We start from the raw sequence: 18,190 nt of genomic DNA on the forward strand, positions 1-18,190 counted from the left end.
TGGCACCAGCCATGGCAAATATGAGGAGGCTGGTGGAGGGAGACTTCACCATGCAGGATTCCAGCCATTGTATTGGCTGGAATGCAACGAATGGAATGGTATCAAACACATGCAATTGAAAGTAGTGCGTTCATGGAGCCACCAGACAGAGGATACGGAAGAGGTCGAAGGCTCCAGCCACATAGATGATGGTGTCCCCAGGCTGAGGCTCCTGTCCTGAGGCAAACTGGATAATCTTCTGGGACGTCTGGAGGAACTGGGACACCCCCGTCCACGGACTGTGGCCCTTAGGACCCTGCAACACCCATAATGCACAAAGTATAAATACAGTGTAGCACTTGACAAACCACGATTAAATGTTCATTCCAAGCCAGCAAAGGAATGATATCATTACACTGAGTAATAGATGATGCTGTATGATATTCCTTACAGAGGCTATACAGGTGGAACCTCTGAGGGAGTTATTGTGCCAAAAGATTTAAAGTCCCCTAAATGGAATGAAGTATTGTCCATAAATCCTATAGCATTTGGTATTCAAAGTTCGTATTCAATATTCACAATGGTCTTTTCTCATAGGAGAAAATGATCACACTGCGCCACCCAGTGGCCAAATGAGTAAAACACCATCTGAGATCCCTCTTCTTGAACATCCAGTAGCCAGTCAGTCAGCACTGTGAGGTATATCTCAATGTCCGTCAGAGCCCCCAACACATTTATTCAACACTGGCCAAATATATTTTTTCTCTCTCTTTCAACGTTTGAAAAAGAGAACATTTGTTACGTAACGGTGATCATTCCGTTCTCTTTCCCCCATTTGGGATCTAAACGTTGTTCAATTGTAGATCCTCTGGTCAGTTTCTGCATTCAGAGGGAACAGAGGTAGTATTCATTACCACCTGGCCAGGCCCACAGTTTTGATTATCAACTGGGCACCACAATAACACCCTTTGTTTCAGAGAGAGAGTTGGTGAGAGTTGGGGGGTACTAAAGCTGTAGCAGAGAAAGTCTACCCAGGATTTGGACACAAATAGTAGACCATGACAAAGCAGTTGCTACGGTCAAGTGCACTCTTTTTTTAAAGGGCACTTCTTTATTTAAATGATCAAAAACAGACGGCTGTGCATTTCACAGAGTGAGCCTTTGTGGGATTTAAAAAAATAACTTTTCTTAAAGTGGTACTTGTATGAGAGTAGACATGGGACCTACCTTGCCAAAGTTGTCTGTGTGCTGTTGATAGTCTGAATGGCCCTGAGGGGACATAGGAGAGGAAACAGGCTTCAGTTGATCTATTATTCAACTGTAACAATAGGAGCTCGGAGACATGACAGATAGGAGCATATCATGACTTCTACATTTTTGATGTCAACAGGAGACTAAGTGGAAATTCAACTGAAGTGGAAGAACTCCTAACCTATGAGGGGTTTCTATACTCACTATGGTAACCTATGAGGGGTTTCTATACTCACTATGGTAACCTATGAGGGGTTTCTATACTCACTATGGTAACCTATGAGGGGGGTTTCTATAACTATGAGGGGTTTCACCATGGTAACCTATGAGGGGTTTCTATACTCACTATGGTAACCTATGAGGGGTTTCTATACTCACTATGGTAACCTATGAGGGGTTTCTATACTCACTATGGTAACCTATGAGGGGTTTCTATACTCACTATGGTAACCTATGAGGGGTTTCTATACTCACTATGGTAACCTATGAGGGGTTTTTATACTCACTATGGTAACCTATGAGGGGTTTCTATACTCACCATGGTAACCTATGAGGGGTTTCTATACTCACTATGGTAACCTATGAGGGGGGGTTTGAGGGTTTCTATACTCACCATGGTAACCTATGAGGGGTTTCTATACTCACTATGGTAACCTATGAGGGGTTTCTATACTCACTATGGTAACCTATGAGGGGTTTCTATACTCACTATGGTAACCTATGAGGGGTTTCTATACTCACCATGGTAACCTATGAGGGGTTTCTATACTCACTATGGTAACCTATGAGGGGTTTCTATACTCACTATGGTAACCTATGAGGGGTTTCTATACTCACCATGGTAACCTATGAGGGGTTTCTATACTCACTATGGTAACCTATGAGGGGTTTCTATACTCACTATGGTAACCTATGAGGGGTTTCTATACTCACCATGGTAACCTATGAGGGGTTTCTATACTCACTATGTTGCTGTGGTGGGCTTTGGTCATCAGTAGCATGCGACCGACCAGGTCTGTGGTAGAAACTCCCTGGGTTCGCTTGCACTCCCTGGAACCACACCAGGCCATGAGATAAAATTGTACAATTGTAAACAGAGCATAACAACAGCAATAATAATATGATAATATATAAAATAATATAAAATATACTATAGAAAATATAAACGCAAAATGCAACAATTTCTAAGATTTTGCAGCTACAATTCATATAAGGAAATCAGTCAATTGAAATACATTTCAATAGGCCCTAATCTATGCATATGACATGACTGGGAATACAGATATGCATCTGTTGGTCACAGATACCTTTAAAAAAAAGTAGGGTCGTGAATCAGAAAACCATTCAGTATCTGGTGTGTCAGTCAGTATCTACCATTTGCCTCATGCAGCACGACACATCTCCTTCACATAGTTTATTAGGCTGTTGAATGTGGCCTGTGGAATGTTGTCCCACTCCTCTTCAATGGCTGTGTGAAGTTGCTGGAGATTGTCTGGAACTAGAACACGTTGTATATGTCGATCCAGAGCATCCCAAACATGCTCAATGGGTGACATGTCTGGTGAGTATCCAGGCCATGGAAGAAATGGGACATTTTCAGCATCCAGGAATTGTGTAACAGATCCTTGCAACATGGCGCTGTGCACTATCATGCTGACACATGAGGTGATGGCGTCGGATGAATGGCACGACAATGGGCCTCAGGATCTCGTCACGGTATATGTGTTCATTCAAATTGCCATCGATAAAATGCAATTGTGTTAATTGTCTGCAGCTTATGCCTGCCCATACCATAACCCCACCATGGGGCACTCCGTTCACAGACGCACTGCCAAATTCTCTAAAACGACGTGGCTTATGGTATAGAAATTAACATTAAATTCTCTGGCAACAGCTCTGGTGGACATTCCTGCCGTTACCATGCCAATTGCACACTCCCTCAAAACTTGAGGCATCTGTGGCATTGTGTTGTGTGACAAAACTGCACATTTTAGAGTGGTGCACAAGGTGCACCTGTGTAATGATCATGCTGTGTAATCAGCTTCTTCATATGCCATACCTGTCAGGTGGATGGATTATCTTGGCAAAGGAGAAATGCTCACTAACAGGATATAAACAAATTGGAGCTCAAGATTTGAGAGAAATAAGCTTTTTGTGCATATGAAACATGGGACCAACACTTTACATGTTGCCTTTATATTTTTGTTCAGTGTATATTATTAACGACAGCTTTAGTTCAAGGTTCATTCCAGCTTGAGTAACTCTCACCTGTACCTCCCTGACCTCTTCACCTCTTCATATGTGTCCTTCCCATCCACTGTTAGTGTGATGTCATCTGAAATGACACATTCAACATGTCTGCTATATTCTGATCAAGTTGACAGACATGAGATACTTTACAGGAGGTCAAGGGGCAAGATACTGGGAAAACACAAAACAGGATATTACCCCCAAAAATATTAAAACTAAATCAAATAAGTGTATTGGTCGCGTAAACAGTTTAGCAGATGTTATAGCGGATGCAGTGAAATGCTTGTGTTACTAGTTCCTCACAGTGTTACTATGTTAATATAATATGTTAATGGGTTAATAATGACACTATGTTAATATAATATGTTAATGGATTAATAAGTTGCTATGTTACTATGTCACTGTGCTAATATGTTACTGTGTTACTATGTTACTGTGTTACTATGTTACTGTGTTACTGTGTTAGTATGTTACTATGTCACTGTGCTAATATGTTACTGTTTTACTATGTTACTGTGTTACTATGTTACTGTGTTACTGTGTTAGTATGTTACTATGTCACTGTGCTAATATGTTACTGTGTTACTATGTTACTGTGTTACTGTGTTAGTATGTTACTGTGTTAGTATGTTACTATGTCACTGTGCTAATATGTTACTGTGTTACTATGTTACTGTGTTAGTATGTTACTGGGTTACTATGTTAATATGTCACTGTGTTAGTATGTTACTGTGTTACTACTGTTACCATGTTACTGTGTTACTATGTTAACACTGTTAGAGTGTTAATATGTTTCTATGTTACTGTGTTACTATGTTACTGTGTTACTACTGTGACTATGTTACTGTGTTACTACTGTTACTGTGTTACTATGTTACTGTGTTACTATGTTACTGTGTTACTGTGTTACTATGTTACTGTGTTACTATGTTACTGTGTTACTGTGTTACTATGTTACTATGTTACTGTGTTACTATGTTACTATGTTACTGTGTTACTATGTTACTATGTTACTGTGTTACTATGTTACTAATGTTACTGTGTTACTGTGTTACTGTGTTACTATGTTACTATGTTACTGTGTTACTGTGTTACTGTGTTACTGTGTTACTATGTTACTGTGTTACTGTGTTACTATGTTACTATGTTACTGTGTTACTATGTTACTGTGTTACTATGTTACTGTGTTACTGTGTTACTATGTTGCTGTGTTACTATGTTACTACTGTTACTATGTTACTATGTTACTGTGGTACTATGTTACTATGTTACTATGTTACTGTGTTACTACTGTTACTATGTTACTGTGTTATTGTGTTACTGTGTTACTATGTTACTATGTTACTGTGTTACTACTGTTACTATTGTTACTGTGTTATTGTGTTAATACGCTACTATGTTACTGTTTTACTATGTTACCACTGTTATTGTGTCACAATGCCACTATGTTATTATGTTACTACTGTTACTGTGTAACTGTGATACTATGTTACTAATGTTATTTTATTAATACACTACTATGTTACTGTGTTACTATGTTACCACTGTTACTGTGTTACTATGTTACTGTGTTACTATGTGTATACTGTTACTGTGTTATTGTGTTACTACTGTTACTATGTTACTATGTTACTGTGTTACTATGTTACTACTGTTACTGTGTTACTACTGTTACTATGTTACTGTGTTACTATGTTACTGTGTTACTACTGTTACTGTGTCACTATGTCACTATGTTACTACTGTTACTGTGTTACTATGTTACTGTGTTACTATGTTACTGTGTTACTATGTTACTAATGTTACTATGTTACTATGTTACTGTGGTACTATGTTACTATGTTACTGTGTTACTGTGTTACTATGTTACTGTGTTACTATGTTACTACTGTTACTATGTTACTGTGTTACTGTGTTACTGTGTTACTATGTTACTGTGTTACTATGTTACTGTGTTACTATGTTACTGTGTTACTAATGTTAGTATGTTACTGTGTTACTATGTTTCTACTGTTACAGTGTTATTGTGTTAATACACTACTATGTTACTGTGTTACTATGTTACTGTGTTACTATGTCACTATGCCACTATGTTACTATGTTACTACTGTTAATATGTTACTGTGTTACTACTGTTACTGTGTTACTATGTTACTGTGTTACTATGTTACTGTGTTACTACTGTTACTATGTTACTGTGTTACTATGTTACTGTGTTACTACTGTTACTGTGTCACTATGTCACTATGTTACTACTGTTACTATGTTACTGTGTTACTATGTTACTGTGTTACTATGTTACTGTGTTACTACTGTTACTGTGTCACTATGCCACTATGTTACTACTGTTACTATGTTACTGTGTCACTATGTTACTACTGTTACTATGTTACTGTGTTACTATGTTACTGTGTCACTATGCCACTATGTTACTGTGTTACTACTGTTACTGTGTTACTATGTTACTATGTTACTGTGTTACTACGTTACTATGTTACTGTGTTACTATGTTTCTACTGTTACTTGGTAATTGTGTTAATACGCTACTATGTTACTGTGTTACTGTGTTACTAATTTACTATGTCACTATGTTACTGTGTTACTATGTTACTGTGTTACTATGTTACTATGTCACTATGCCACTATGTTACTATGTTACTGTGTTACTACTGTTACTGTGTTACTATGTCACTATGTTACTACTGTTACTGTGTTATTGTGTTACTACTGTTACTATGTTACTGTGTTACTACTGTTACTGTGTTATTGTGTTAATACGCTACTATGTTACTGTGTTACTATGTTACTGTGTCACTATGCCACTATGCCACTAGGTTACTGTGTTACTACTGTTACTATGTTACTGTGTTACTACTGTTACTGTGTTACTATGTTAATATGTTACTGTGTTACTATGTTACTGTGTTACTACTGTTACTATGTTACTGTGTTACTATGTTACTATGCTACTATGTTACTGTGTTACTATGTTACTGTGTTACTATGTTACTATGTTACTGTGTTACTATGTTACTATGTTCCTGTGTTACTATGTTACTAATGTTACTATGTTACTGTGTTACTATGTTACTATGTTACTGTGTTACTGTGTTACTATGTTACTATGTTACTGTGTTACGATGTTACTGTGTTACTACTGTTACTATGTTACTGTGTTACTATGTTTCTACTGTTACTGTGTTATTGTGTTAATACGCTACTATGTTACTGTGTTACTATGTTACTGTGTTACTATGTTACTATGTCACTATGCCACTATGTTACTATGTTACTGTGTTACTATGTTACTATGTTACTGTGTTACTACTGTTACTATGTTACTGTGTTACTATGTTACTGTGTTACTACTGTTACTGTGTTACTACTGTTACTGTGTCACTATGCCACTATGTTACTACTGTTACTATGTTACTGTGTCACTATGTTACTACTGTTACTATGTTACTGTGTTACTATGTTACTGTGTCACTATGCCACTATGTTACTGTGTTAATACTGTTACTGTGTTACTATGTTACTATGTTACTGTGTTACTATGTTACTGTGTTACTATGTTACTATGTTACTATGTTACTAATGTTACTATGTTACTGTGTTACTATGTTACTACTGTTACTATGTTACTGTGTTACTATGTTACTGTGTTACTATGTTACTGTGTTACTATGTTACTATGTTACTATGTTACTATGTTACTATGTTACTGTGTTACTATGTTACTGTGTTACTGTGTTACTATGTTACTATGTTACTGTTACTATGTTACTGTGTTACTATGTTACTATGTTACTACTGTGTTACTATGTTATGTTACTGTGTTACTATGTTACTGTGTTACTATGTTACTGTGTTACTATGTTACTGTGTTACTATGTTACTGTGTTACTGTGTTACTATGTTACTGTGTTACTATGTTACTATGTTACTGTGTTGTGTTACTATGTTACTATGTTACTATGTTTACTGTGTTACTATGTTACTATGTTACTGTGTTACTACTATGTTACTATGTTACTGTGTTACTGTGTTACTACTGTTACTGTGTTACTATGTTACTGTGTTACTGTGTTACTACTGTTACTATGTTACTGTGTTACTATGTTACTGTTACTATGTTACTGTGTTACTATGTTACTGTGTTACTGTGTTACTGTGTTACTATGTTACTATGTTATGTTACTATGTTACTATGTTACTGTGTTACTATGTTACTATGTTACTGTGTTACTATGTTATGTTACTGTGTTACTATGTTACTATGTTACTTGTTACTGTGTTACTGTGTTACTGTGTTACTATGTTACTATGTTACTGTGTTACTACTGTTACTGTGTTACTATGTTACTATGTTACTGTGTTACTACTGTTACTATGTTTACTGTGTTACTATGTTACTGTGTTACTATGTTACTGTGTTACTATGTTACTGTGTTACTGTGTTACTACTGTTACTGTGTCACTATGTTACTATGTTACTATGTTACTGTGTTACTGTGTTACTATGTTACTATGTTACTGTGTTACTATGTTACTGTTACTATGTTACTGTGTTACTGTGTTACTATGTTACTATGTTACTGTGTTACTATGTTACTGTGTTACTATGTTACTGTGTTACTATGTTACTGTGTTACTGTGTTACTATGTTACTATGTTACTATGTTACTATGTTACTGTGTTACTGTGTTACTATGTTACTACTGTTACTATGTTACTGTGTTACTATGTTATGTTTATGTTACTACTGTTACTGTGTTACTGTGTTACTATGTTACTGTGTTACTGTGTTACTATGTTACTATGTTACTGTGTTACTATGTTACTGTTACTATGTTACTGTGTTACTATGTTACTGTGTTACTGTGTTACTATGTTACTGTGTTACTATGTTACTGTGTTACTATGTTACTATGTTACTGTGTTACTGTGTTACTACTGTTACTGTGTTTACTACTATGTTACTGTGTTACTATGTTACTGTGTTACTATGTTACTATGTTACTATGTTTACTATGTTACTGTGTTACTATGTTACTATGTTACTGTGTTACTATGTTACTATGTTACTGTGTTACTACTGTTACTTACTGTTACTATGTTACTACTGTTACTACTGTTACTGTGTCACTATGTCACTATGTTACTACTGTTACTGTGTTACTGTGTTACTATGTTACTGTGTTACTATGTTACTGTGTTACTATGTTACTGTGTTACTATGTTACTATGTCACTATGCCACTATGTTACTATGTTACTGTGTTACTACTGTTACTATGTTACTGTGTTACTACTGTTACTGTGTTACTATGTTACTATGTTACTGTGTTACTATGTTACTATGGTACTGTGTTACTACTGTTACTATGTTACTACTGTTACTATGTTACTGTGTTACTATGTCACTATGCCACTATGTTACTATGTTACTGTGTTACTGTGTTACTATGTCACTATGCCACTATGTTACTATGTTACTACTGCTACTATGTTACTATGTTACTGTGTTGTTGTTACTGTGTCACTATGCCACTATGTTACTACTGTTACTATGTTACTACTGTTACTATGTTACTATGTTACTGTGTTACTATGTTACTCTGTTACTATGTTACTGTGTTACTACTGTTACTATGTTTTTGTGTTACTATGTTACACTTCACATTAAAACAATACAATGAAAATGAGTGAAGTTCTACTCTACTATTTTTGAGTCTACACTACGTGGTGTTACAGTCAATTAAAATGTTCTCTTTCAGAGCTTCAGCAAACCTATCAAAGACATGGGGGGGGGGATGTTCCTCTCTCTCTCTACACAAACAGTTGCTGAGTGGCCTATCCTGGTTAAATAAAGATGAACTGAATATTCAGAACCGGCCCACCCATTCAAGTATCTCAGCAAACTCACCTCCGTGCACACAGAAGTCACTGGTGTACTTGTCCAGGGTCTCCAGCGTGGTGACGTAGGGCGCTCCCTCCACTATCTCATCCACCCACTTGATGGCTCTCACCATCTTGTATCGTTCATCCTGGGTGAAGACCGGGGGACCCTTGTGTTGTGAGATCTCACCTACAGGGTGAGGAGGTATTATTACTAATGGTCACTGATATCCATCACAACACACCGACCACCAGAAGCTAATAGCTGTAGAGAGTGTTTTCACCTGGCATTAAAGTCACTGATATCCATCACAACACACCGACCACCAGAAGCTAATAGCTGTAGAGAGTGTTTTCACCTGGCATTAAAGTCACTGATATCCATCACAACACACCGACCACCAGAAGCTAATAGCTGTAGAGAGTGTTTTCACCTGGCATTAAAGTCACTGATATCCATCACAACACACCGACCACCAGAAGCTAATAGCTGTAGAGAGTGTTTTCACCTGGCATTAAAGTCACTGATATCCATCAGAAGCAACACCTGGCATTAAAGTCACTGATATCCATCACAACCAGACCACCAGAAGCTAATAGCTGTAGAGAGTGTTTTCACCTGGCATTAAAGTCACTGATATCCATCACAACACACACCGAAGCCAGCTGTAGAGAGTGTTTTCAGCATTAAAGCTAATAGCTGTAGAGAGTGTTTTCACCTGGCATTAAAGTCACTGATATCCATCACAACACACCGACCACCAGAAGCTAATAGCTGTAGAGAGTGTTTTCACCTGGCATTAAAGTCACTGATATCCATCACTGTAGAGAGTGTTTTCACCTGGCACTGATACGACCACCAGAAGCTAATAGCTGTAGAGAGTGTTTTCACCTGGCATTAAAGTCACTGATATCCATCACAACACACCGCTGCTAATAGCTGTAGAGAGTGTTTTCACCTGGCATTAAAGTCACTGATATCCATCACAACACACCGACCACCAGAAGCTAATAGCTGTAGAGAGTGTTTTCACCTGGCATTAAAGGGAGACTTCATCTTTTAGTATTTTGTTCATTAGAACACTGTTAACATGATCCCCCAAAAAGTGTCCATATCAGCAGTTAAGTTTTCAAGATAGAGCACTTTCAGTACAGAGAAAAAGCTGTGATGATGATGAAATGAGTTGAGTGAACTATCCCTTTAACAAGTGTCCTGTGATCAGTTCCGGTCCACATTTAGATCCATGTCTGCACATTCACAGCTGACGGTAAGAGACACATTTTATGGCCATGTTTACTATCGATGAGTCATGTTGACCATATTTACTTGACCATAATGACCATGTTTACTATAGACGAGTCATTTACTATGTAATGACCTATGACGAGTTTACTATAGACGAGTCATAATGACCATGTTTACTATAGAGTCATAATGACCATGTTTACTATAGATGAGTCATAATGACCATGTTTACTATAGACGAGTCATAATGACCATGTTTAGACTAATGACCATGTTTACTATAGATGAGTCATAATGACCATGTTTACTATAGATGAGTCATAATGACCATGTTTACTATAGTCATAATGACCATGTTTACTATAGATGAGTCATAATGACCATGTTTACTATAGATGAGTCATAATGACCATGTTTACTATAGATGAGTCATAATGACCATGTTTACTATAGATGAGTCATAATGACCATGTTTACTATAGATGAGTCATAATGACCATGTTTACTATAGATGAGTCATAATGACCATGTTTACATGTTTACTATAGATGAGTCATAATGACCATGTTTACTATAGATGAGTCATAATGACCATGTTTACTATAGATGAGTCATAATGACCATGTTTACTATAGATGAGTCATGATGACCATGTTTACATGTCATAATGACCATGTTTACTATAGATAGATGAGTCAGTCATAATGACCATGTTTACTATAGATGAGTCATAATGACCATGTTTACTATAGATGAGTCATAATGACCATGTTTACTATAGATGAGTCATAATGACCATGTTTACTATAGATGAGTCATAATGACCATGTTTACTATAGATGAGTCATAATGACCATGTTTACTATAGATGAGTCATGATGACCATGTTTACTATAGATGAGTCATGATGACCATGTTTACTGTAGATGAGTCATAATGACCATGTTTACTATAGACGAGTCATAAACAGATAGTGTCCTGAACGTCTTGACAGGATAAGGTACACTCAGCAAGACGTTGCAACCAACAGCACCACAGATATTAAGATAAACGCAACGCTAGACTTTGCTCTCACACAGTCTCTGTGTGCTTCACAACGGTCCTGCCCCCCCCCCACACACACATTATTATCTGTGTAGTGCTAGGGCAAAAAAGTGCACCCAGGGGGGACCCAGGACCGAGTTTAGGAAACCCTGCTTTACTGCATGCGCTGTAGCCAACTGTCATGTTGTTGTCAACCATTGGCATGACAACGAAGAAAGAAAGTAGTAGGCTAGAGCATCAAAAGACTGGACCACCAGGCTGCTACAGTAGATAGTGTGATGGACTCAAACGATAACAAAGTGTGTACAACAACATAGGGATGGATATACTGTATGACCGCCAACACTTGGTTGACTGTGAACTTATTTCAATAAAGTGAAATAATCCAGCCAGGTCCCAGAACTGTTTGTGTTGTCTGCCAAATTAACCCCTGTGCTCATCGGCATGCCTTGCCATAGAAGTTGGCAAGACAGCACAAATAGATCTGGGTCCAGGCTAGAAATGATCAACGTGGGTATGACAAAGGCTTTACAGTCTGTGTATATCTTTTAGCAAAGTCATCAAAACTGGATGTGACAATGACCTTGTCTGTTATAAACCTAAGGGGAGGGTAGAGAGAAATACATGACCAGCTGTATAATAGTTTTACACTGACTGTACAGTACATTATCCACACTGTAGCAGAGATAATCCATTATCACGCCTCTCGCCTCTCGCCTCTCTCTCACCTCTCTCTCTCTGTGATAGAGAGTTTATAGCCTACTATATATGTGCTCCTTTGTCCCTGACAGACCACAGTGTGTGAGGCTCTATTGTTTGAGTTAAGCCATGTAGTTCTGGGTTATGGTAAACACTGACATGGCGCCCGTCGCACAGTGTGTCTGTCGGTCCCAGTGTCAGAGTGCCCTAGTGTGCCATGGGAGGCTGTGATGTGTTGTTGTGTCCCAGCCACTGTTTGGGCCCCTGTGTTACTACTGTCACAACAGTCACAAGATCTTACAGCACACAAGTGGCTCGTGTTCATTAGGAAACACAATGAAAAACAGGTAGTCCATCCAGGTAGTCCATCCAGGTAGTCCGTCCAGGTAGTCCATCCAGGTAGTCCGTCCAGGTAGTCCGTCCAGGTAGTCCGTCCAGGTAGTCCATCCAGGTAGTCCATCCAGGTAGTCCATCCAGGTCGTCCATCCAGGTAGTCCATCCAGGTCGTCCATCCAGGTCGTCCATCCAGGTAGTCCATCCAGGTAGTCCATCCAGGTAGTCCATCCAGGTCGTCCATCCAGGTCGTCCATCCAGGTCGTCCATCCAGGTAGTCCATCCAGGTCGTCCATCCAGGTAGTCCATCCAGGTAGTCCATCCAGGTCGTCCATCCAGGTAGTCCATCCAGGTCGTCCATCCAGGTAGTCCATCCAGGTAGTCCATCCAGGTCGTCCATCCAGGTAGTCCATCCAGGTCGTCCATCCAGGTAGTCCATCCAGGTAGTCCATCCAGGTCGTCCATCCAGGTAGTCCATCCAGGTAGTCCATCCAGGTAGTCCATCCAGGTAGTCCATCCTTGTTTCAGTCTGTTTTTATTTCATTTAGTGCCTAATGAACACAACTCTGGTGTCTGATGGTGATGAGTTATTAAAGCAGTGGGAGGCTGGCCACCCGACACCTCCCCATGTCAGGCTGAAGGGTTTGGGAGAGAAGGAGGAGAGAGATGGGGTCTGGTGGGAGATGCTTTGGTGTGTGTGTGTGTTTAGGGGGTGTTGGCTCTGCGTTGAGGTGATGCAGGTCAGGTCTGGTTGGGGTCTTGGTTGGGGTAGGAGATGTAATGGGGACTGGTATTGGCAGTTGAGGGCTGAAAGGATGAGGTCACTATGCTGGGTCTGGGCATCTGAGGGGATTGGGAGGTGGTGGTTATTCCATGGAGGTCAGGGCCACCTTCATTAGGGCCCACAACGGAAATTAACTAATCTTATTGGACAAGGTAACGCCTGGTATTGGTCCAGGTAACTCCTCCCTGTTTCCATCCATTTTCTTACGTTGTGCTTAATGAATACAACCCCTGGTATGATGGAGACTCTCCTGTTGCATGTTGGGACTGGAACCCAACCCTGGTGTGATGGAGGCTTTCCTGATGCATGCTGGAACTTGAACCCCAACCCTGGTGTGATGGAGGCTCTCCTGTTGCATGCTGGAACTGGAACCCCAACCCTGGTGTGATGGAGGCTCTCCTGTTGCATGCTGGGACTTGAACCCCAGCCCTGGTGTGATGTAGGCTCCTCTGTTGCATGCTGGGACTTGAACCCCAGCCCTGGTGTGATGGAGGCTCCCCTGTTGCATGCTGGGACTGGAACCCCAACCCTGAAGCTCTTACCGTCTGTGTGTACTCCAACGATGAGGTAATCTCCCATGGCCTTGGCCTGCCGCAGCTGGTTGGAGTGACCATAATGGACCATGTCATAGCTAGAGGAAGGATAACAAAGCCACAGTTAATACTAGGGAGCATTCATAGGGTCAGTTTCCAAGACACAGATTAAGCCTATTCCTGGACTGAGAATGTTTTGTAAAATAGGAGTAGGCTTAATCTGGTTCTGGGAAACCTGTCTATAATGTACATCTAGTACCACCAAACTAAGAGTCAGAGAAACAGAGTCACTCCATCCACAGTAGCCATGGAGACGAGCACTGAGCACTCCATCTGTAGCTGATTAGATTATAGCCCATATTGGGACTCAGGTTGGTACAGAGTAATCTAGCACGGTGATGACTAACAGGTGGACATTAGCATTAGCCTGCTATCACTCAAACTGCTGACATGACAGGCCATGCAGTGGTTTGGTGTCTGTTCCAGCTCCTCACTCAGTGGTGGTTGAGGTACAGGTACAGTGAGAATTAGCACAGCAAGTGGTAATGTTATATTGTAGGCCCCCTGATGTATGGATTTATAAAGCCTTTATAACAGCTACATAAGACATACCATCTGTCATAGTCAGTCATAAACATGATGAACCATGGTATTAGATACAATGAAGCTTGTCATAATGGGTACTATAGATGACAGGACGCTGTTGTCCCGTGTAGAGGTCGACCAATTATGACTTTTTTAACGCCGATACCAATACCGATTGTTGGAGGACCAAAAAAAAAGCTGATACCGATTAATCGTCCAATTTTTATATATATATATATATATTTGTAATAATGACAATTAACACTGAACACTTCTTTTTTAACTTAAAATAATACATAAATAAAATCTATTTAGTCTCAAATAAATAATGACACGTTCAAGTTGGTTTAAATAATGCAGAAACACAGTGTTGGAGAAGAAAGTAAAAGTACAATATGTGCCATGTAAAAAAGCTAACGTTTCAGTTCCTTGCTCAGAACATATGAAAGCTGGTGGTTCAATATTCCTACTTCTTCAATATTCCCAGTTAAGAAGTTTTAGGTTGTAGTTATTTTAGGAATTATGAAGCATCGACTATTTCTCTCTATACCATTTGTATTTCATATTCCTTTGACTATTGGATGTTCTTATAGGCACTTTAGTATTGCCAGCCTAAATCTCAGGAGTAGATAGGCTTAAAGTTATAAACAGCGCTGTGTTTCAGAGCTGCTGGCAAACGCAGTAAAGTGCTGTTTGAATGAATGCTTACGAGCCTGCTGCTGCCTACCACGGCTCAGTCAGACTGCCCTATCAAATATCAAATCATAGACTTAATTATAATATAATAAACACAGAAATACGAGCCTTTGGTCATTAATATGGTCAAATCTGGAAACTATCCTTTCGAAAACAAAACGTTTATTCTTTCAGTGAAATATGGAACCGTTCTGTATGTTATCGAACGGGTGGCAACCCTAAGTCTAAATGTTGCTGTTACATTGCACAACCTTCAATGTTATGTAATAATTATGTAAATTCTGGCAAATTAGTTCACAACAAGCCAGGCGGCCCAAACTTTTGCATATACCCTGACTCTGCGTGCAATGAACGCAAGAGAAGTGACACAATTAGTAACATAATTTCCCTAGTTAATATTGCCTGCTAACATGAATGTCTTTTAACTAAATATGCAGGTTTAAAAAAATATACTTCTGTGTATTGATTTTAAGAAAGGCGTTGATGTTTATGTTTAGGTACATTTGTGCAAAGATTGTGCTTTTTTTGGCAATGCACTTTTGTTAAATCATCAGCCGTTTGGCGAGGTTAAAGTAGGCTGTGATTTGATGATAAATGAACAGGCACCGCATTGATTATATGCAACGCACGACAAGCTAGTTAACCTAGTAATATCATCAACCATGTGTAGTTAACTAGTGATTATGTGAAGATTGATTGTTTTTTTACAAGATAAGTTTAATGCTAGCTAGCAACTTACCTTGGCTCATTGCAGCCACAAGGTCCTTTTGAAGCTGCACTCGCGTAACAGGTGGTCAACCTGCCAAGCCGTTTCCTCATGGAGTGCAATGTAATCGGCCATAATCGGCGTCCAAAAAGGTTGATTACCGATTGTTATGAAATTGTTGTTGAAATCGGCCCTAATTAATCGCACATGCCGACTAATCGGTCGACCTCTAGTCCTGTGACCTCTTTTGGATTTATCACTTTCCCCATTCCATTCCCCAGGCCCACCAGGGTTACATCTGACCCTACGAGGTCCGGAGCCTGCTGGTTCTGTTCTACCTGATCCTTATTCCACCCACCTGGTATCCCAGGTCTAAATCAGTCCCTAGCTAGAGGGGGGAAATGGAAAAAAGCAGTGGAAGTGGCTTCCAAGTTGAGTTGAATTTGAGGGGTATAACTTCCATTATGTGGCAAATGACATCATAGTCTCTTCAGTAGCTTGTTATAGCGAAACTGGAATAGCACATTTGTAGTCATGTAACCTGTGTTATAGAGGCACTTGACATAAAGACACATTTCCTACAGTGAAGTATTAGAGAGAAAGTTGAAACCTGGAGATTTCTTATCGCCAGTGTATTGTGTCAATAAAATGTGTGTTAATGGTACATCAACTGTAGTAATTTGACTGATCATAAAAATGGATAAAATCAGTCATAAACCATTTACAACTACTGTACATGACCTGATTGCTATCGCTGCTATAAAATGTCATGGAAATAGAGCTGTCACGATTTAGAGATGTCCAGCCCAGAGCAGTAAGAGAATCTCATGTTGCTAAGTAGCCTGCCTGTCTAAGGGGTAGGGCAGTGATGACACAGTGAACCCCTGAACCATGGTGTGATGTGGTCGTATCACTATACACTGCAGACGGCTCTTGTTCCTACTTCCTACTGCCCTTAAGTGAACTTTCAAGATGGACCACTTAATGTTATCACTTTTTTATCAGCTTTCTTTCCCACGTGGCTGTTCTTAAAAGCCTTTTTTATTGTTTATTTATTTAACCTTTATTTAACTAGGCAAGTCAGTTATCAACGGTATTGAATGTTAAATGAACACGTTGTATGGCGCGACCAAAAGGACATTGTTTTGTGTGTGATGACTGAACAGCATAAGCAGAGTCCCTGACCGTTCAGACGTTTTGTTCACACTGTCTGTTAGAGGAATGGAATCCACATGCTTGTTCTAAATAGGGGGCTTAATGTGACTACTGAGTGTGGCTGGTCAGGCCAGAAGTGAAGTGTGTGTGTGTGTGTGTGTGTGTGTGTGTGTGTGTGTGTGTGTGTGTGTGTGTGTGTGTGTGTGTGTGTGTGTGTGTGTGTGTGTGGAGACTGAGACAAAGGACTAAGGGTTACATAAGAGACTATGCTTGTGAGAGAGGCCCTGCAGTCCTAGGCTTGGTGTCCAAGTCTCTCTGCCTGCCTGTATATCTGCCTGTCTGCTTGCCTGTCCTTGGACAGTGTAACCCAGGAACGCTAGGTGGCTTGAAAGGTGGCCTGGCCTGGGGTGATGCTGCTCCTGTTGTTGTTTTTTAGCAGGGTAGGAATCACCAGAGGATCACAGGACGTGATGAAATATTAAGTAGTGTGGCAAGGTCAGCTAGCAGACAGACACCCAAATAGCACCAGAGCTGTTTGACAATAACGCCAGCTAGGTCCTAGTAGAGAATGGTAGAGTGGTACAATAACACCAGCTAGGTTCTAGTAGAGAATGGTAGAGTGGTACAATAACACCAGCTAGGTTCTAGTAGAGAATGGTAGAGTGGTACAATAACACCAGCTAGGTCCTAGTAGAGAATGGTAGAGTGGTACAATAACACCAGCTAGGTTCTAGTAGAGAATGGTAGAGTGGTACAATAACACCAGCTAGGTTCTAGTAGAGAATGGTAGAGTGGTACAATAACACCAGCTAGGTCCTAGTAGAGAATGGTAGAGTGGTACAATAACACCAGCTAGGTCCTAGTAGAGAATGGTAGAGTGGTACAATAACACCAGCTAGGTTATAGTAGAGAATGGTAGAGTGGTACAATATCACCAGCTAGGTTCTAGTAGAGAATGGTAGAGTGGTACAATAACACCAGCTAGGTCCTAGTAGAGAATGGTAGAGTGGTACAATAACGCCAGCTAGG

The 18,190-nt window shown here is 39.6% G+C and overlaps 1 protein-coding gene across 3 annotated transcripts in view; it reads right to left on the reverse strand.

The window, feature by feature from the left end:
* Window positions 1-18,190, reverse strand: part of LOC135564727 (ethanolamine-phosphate cytidylyltransferase-like) — a 46,149-nt gene that overhangs the window by 17,164 nt on the left and 10,795 nt on the right. Inside the window, exons 2-7 of one of the 3 annotated variants that reach the window (XM_065010647.1) lie at window positions 14,029-14,117; window positions 9,409-9,570; window positions 3,499-3,565; window positions 2,196-2,280; window positions 1,207-1,248; window positions 157-295 (exon numbers count right to left, since the gene is read on the reverse strand). In XM_065010647.1, coding sequence (XP_064866719.1) covers window positions 157-295; window positions 1,207-1,248; window positions 2,196-2,280; window positions 3,499-3,565; window positions 9,409-9,570; window positions 14,029-14,117 — 584 coding nt within the window. Of the gene's footprint in view, window positions 1-156; window positions 296-1,206; window positions 1,249-2,195; window positions 2,281-3,498; window positions 3,566-9,408; window positions 9,571-12,398; window positions 12,963-14,028; window positions 14,118-18,190 lie in introns of those variants that run through there. The other 2 variants (XM_065010649.1, XM_065010648.1) reach the window with 2 other exon arrangements.

Source organism: Oncorhynchus nerka, linkage group LG26 (genome assembly GCF_034236695.1).
Source record: "Oncorhynchus nerka isolate Pitt River linkage group LG26, Oner_Uvic_2.0, whole genome shotgun sequence".
In the NCBI taxonomy this organism is placed as follows: domain Eukaryota; kingdom Metazoa; phylum Chordata; class Actinopteri; order Salmoniformes; family Salmonidae; genus Oncorhynchus; species Oncorhynchus nerka.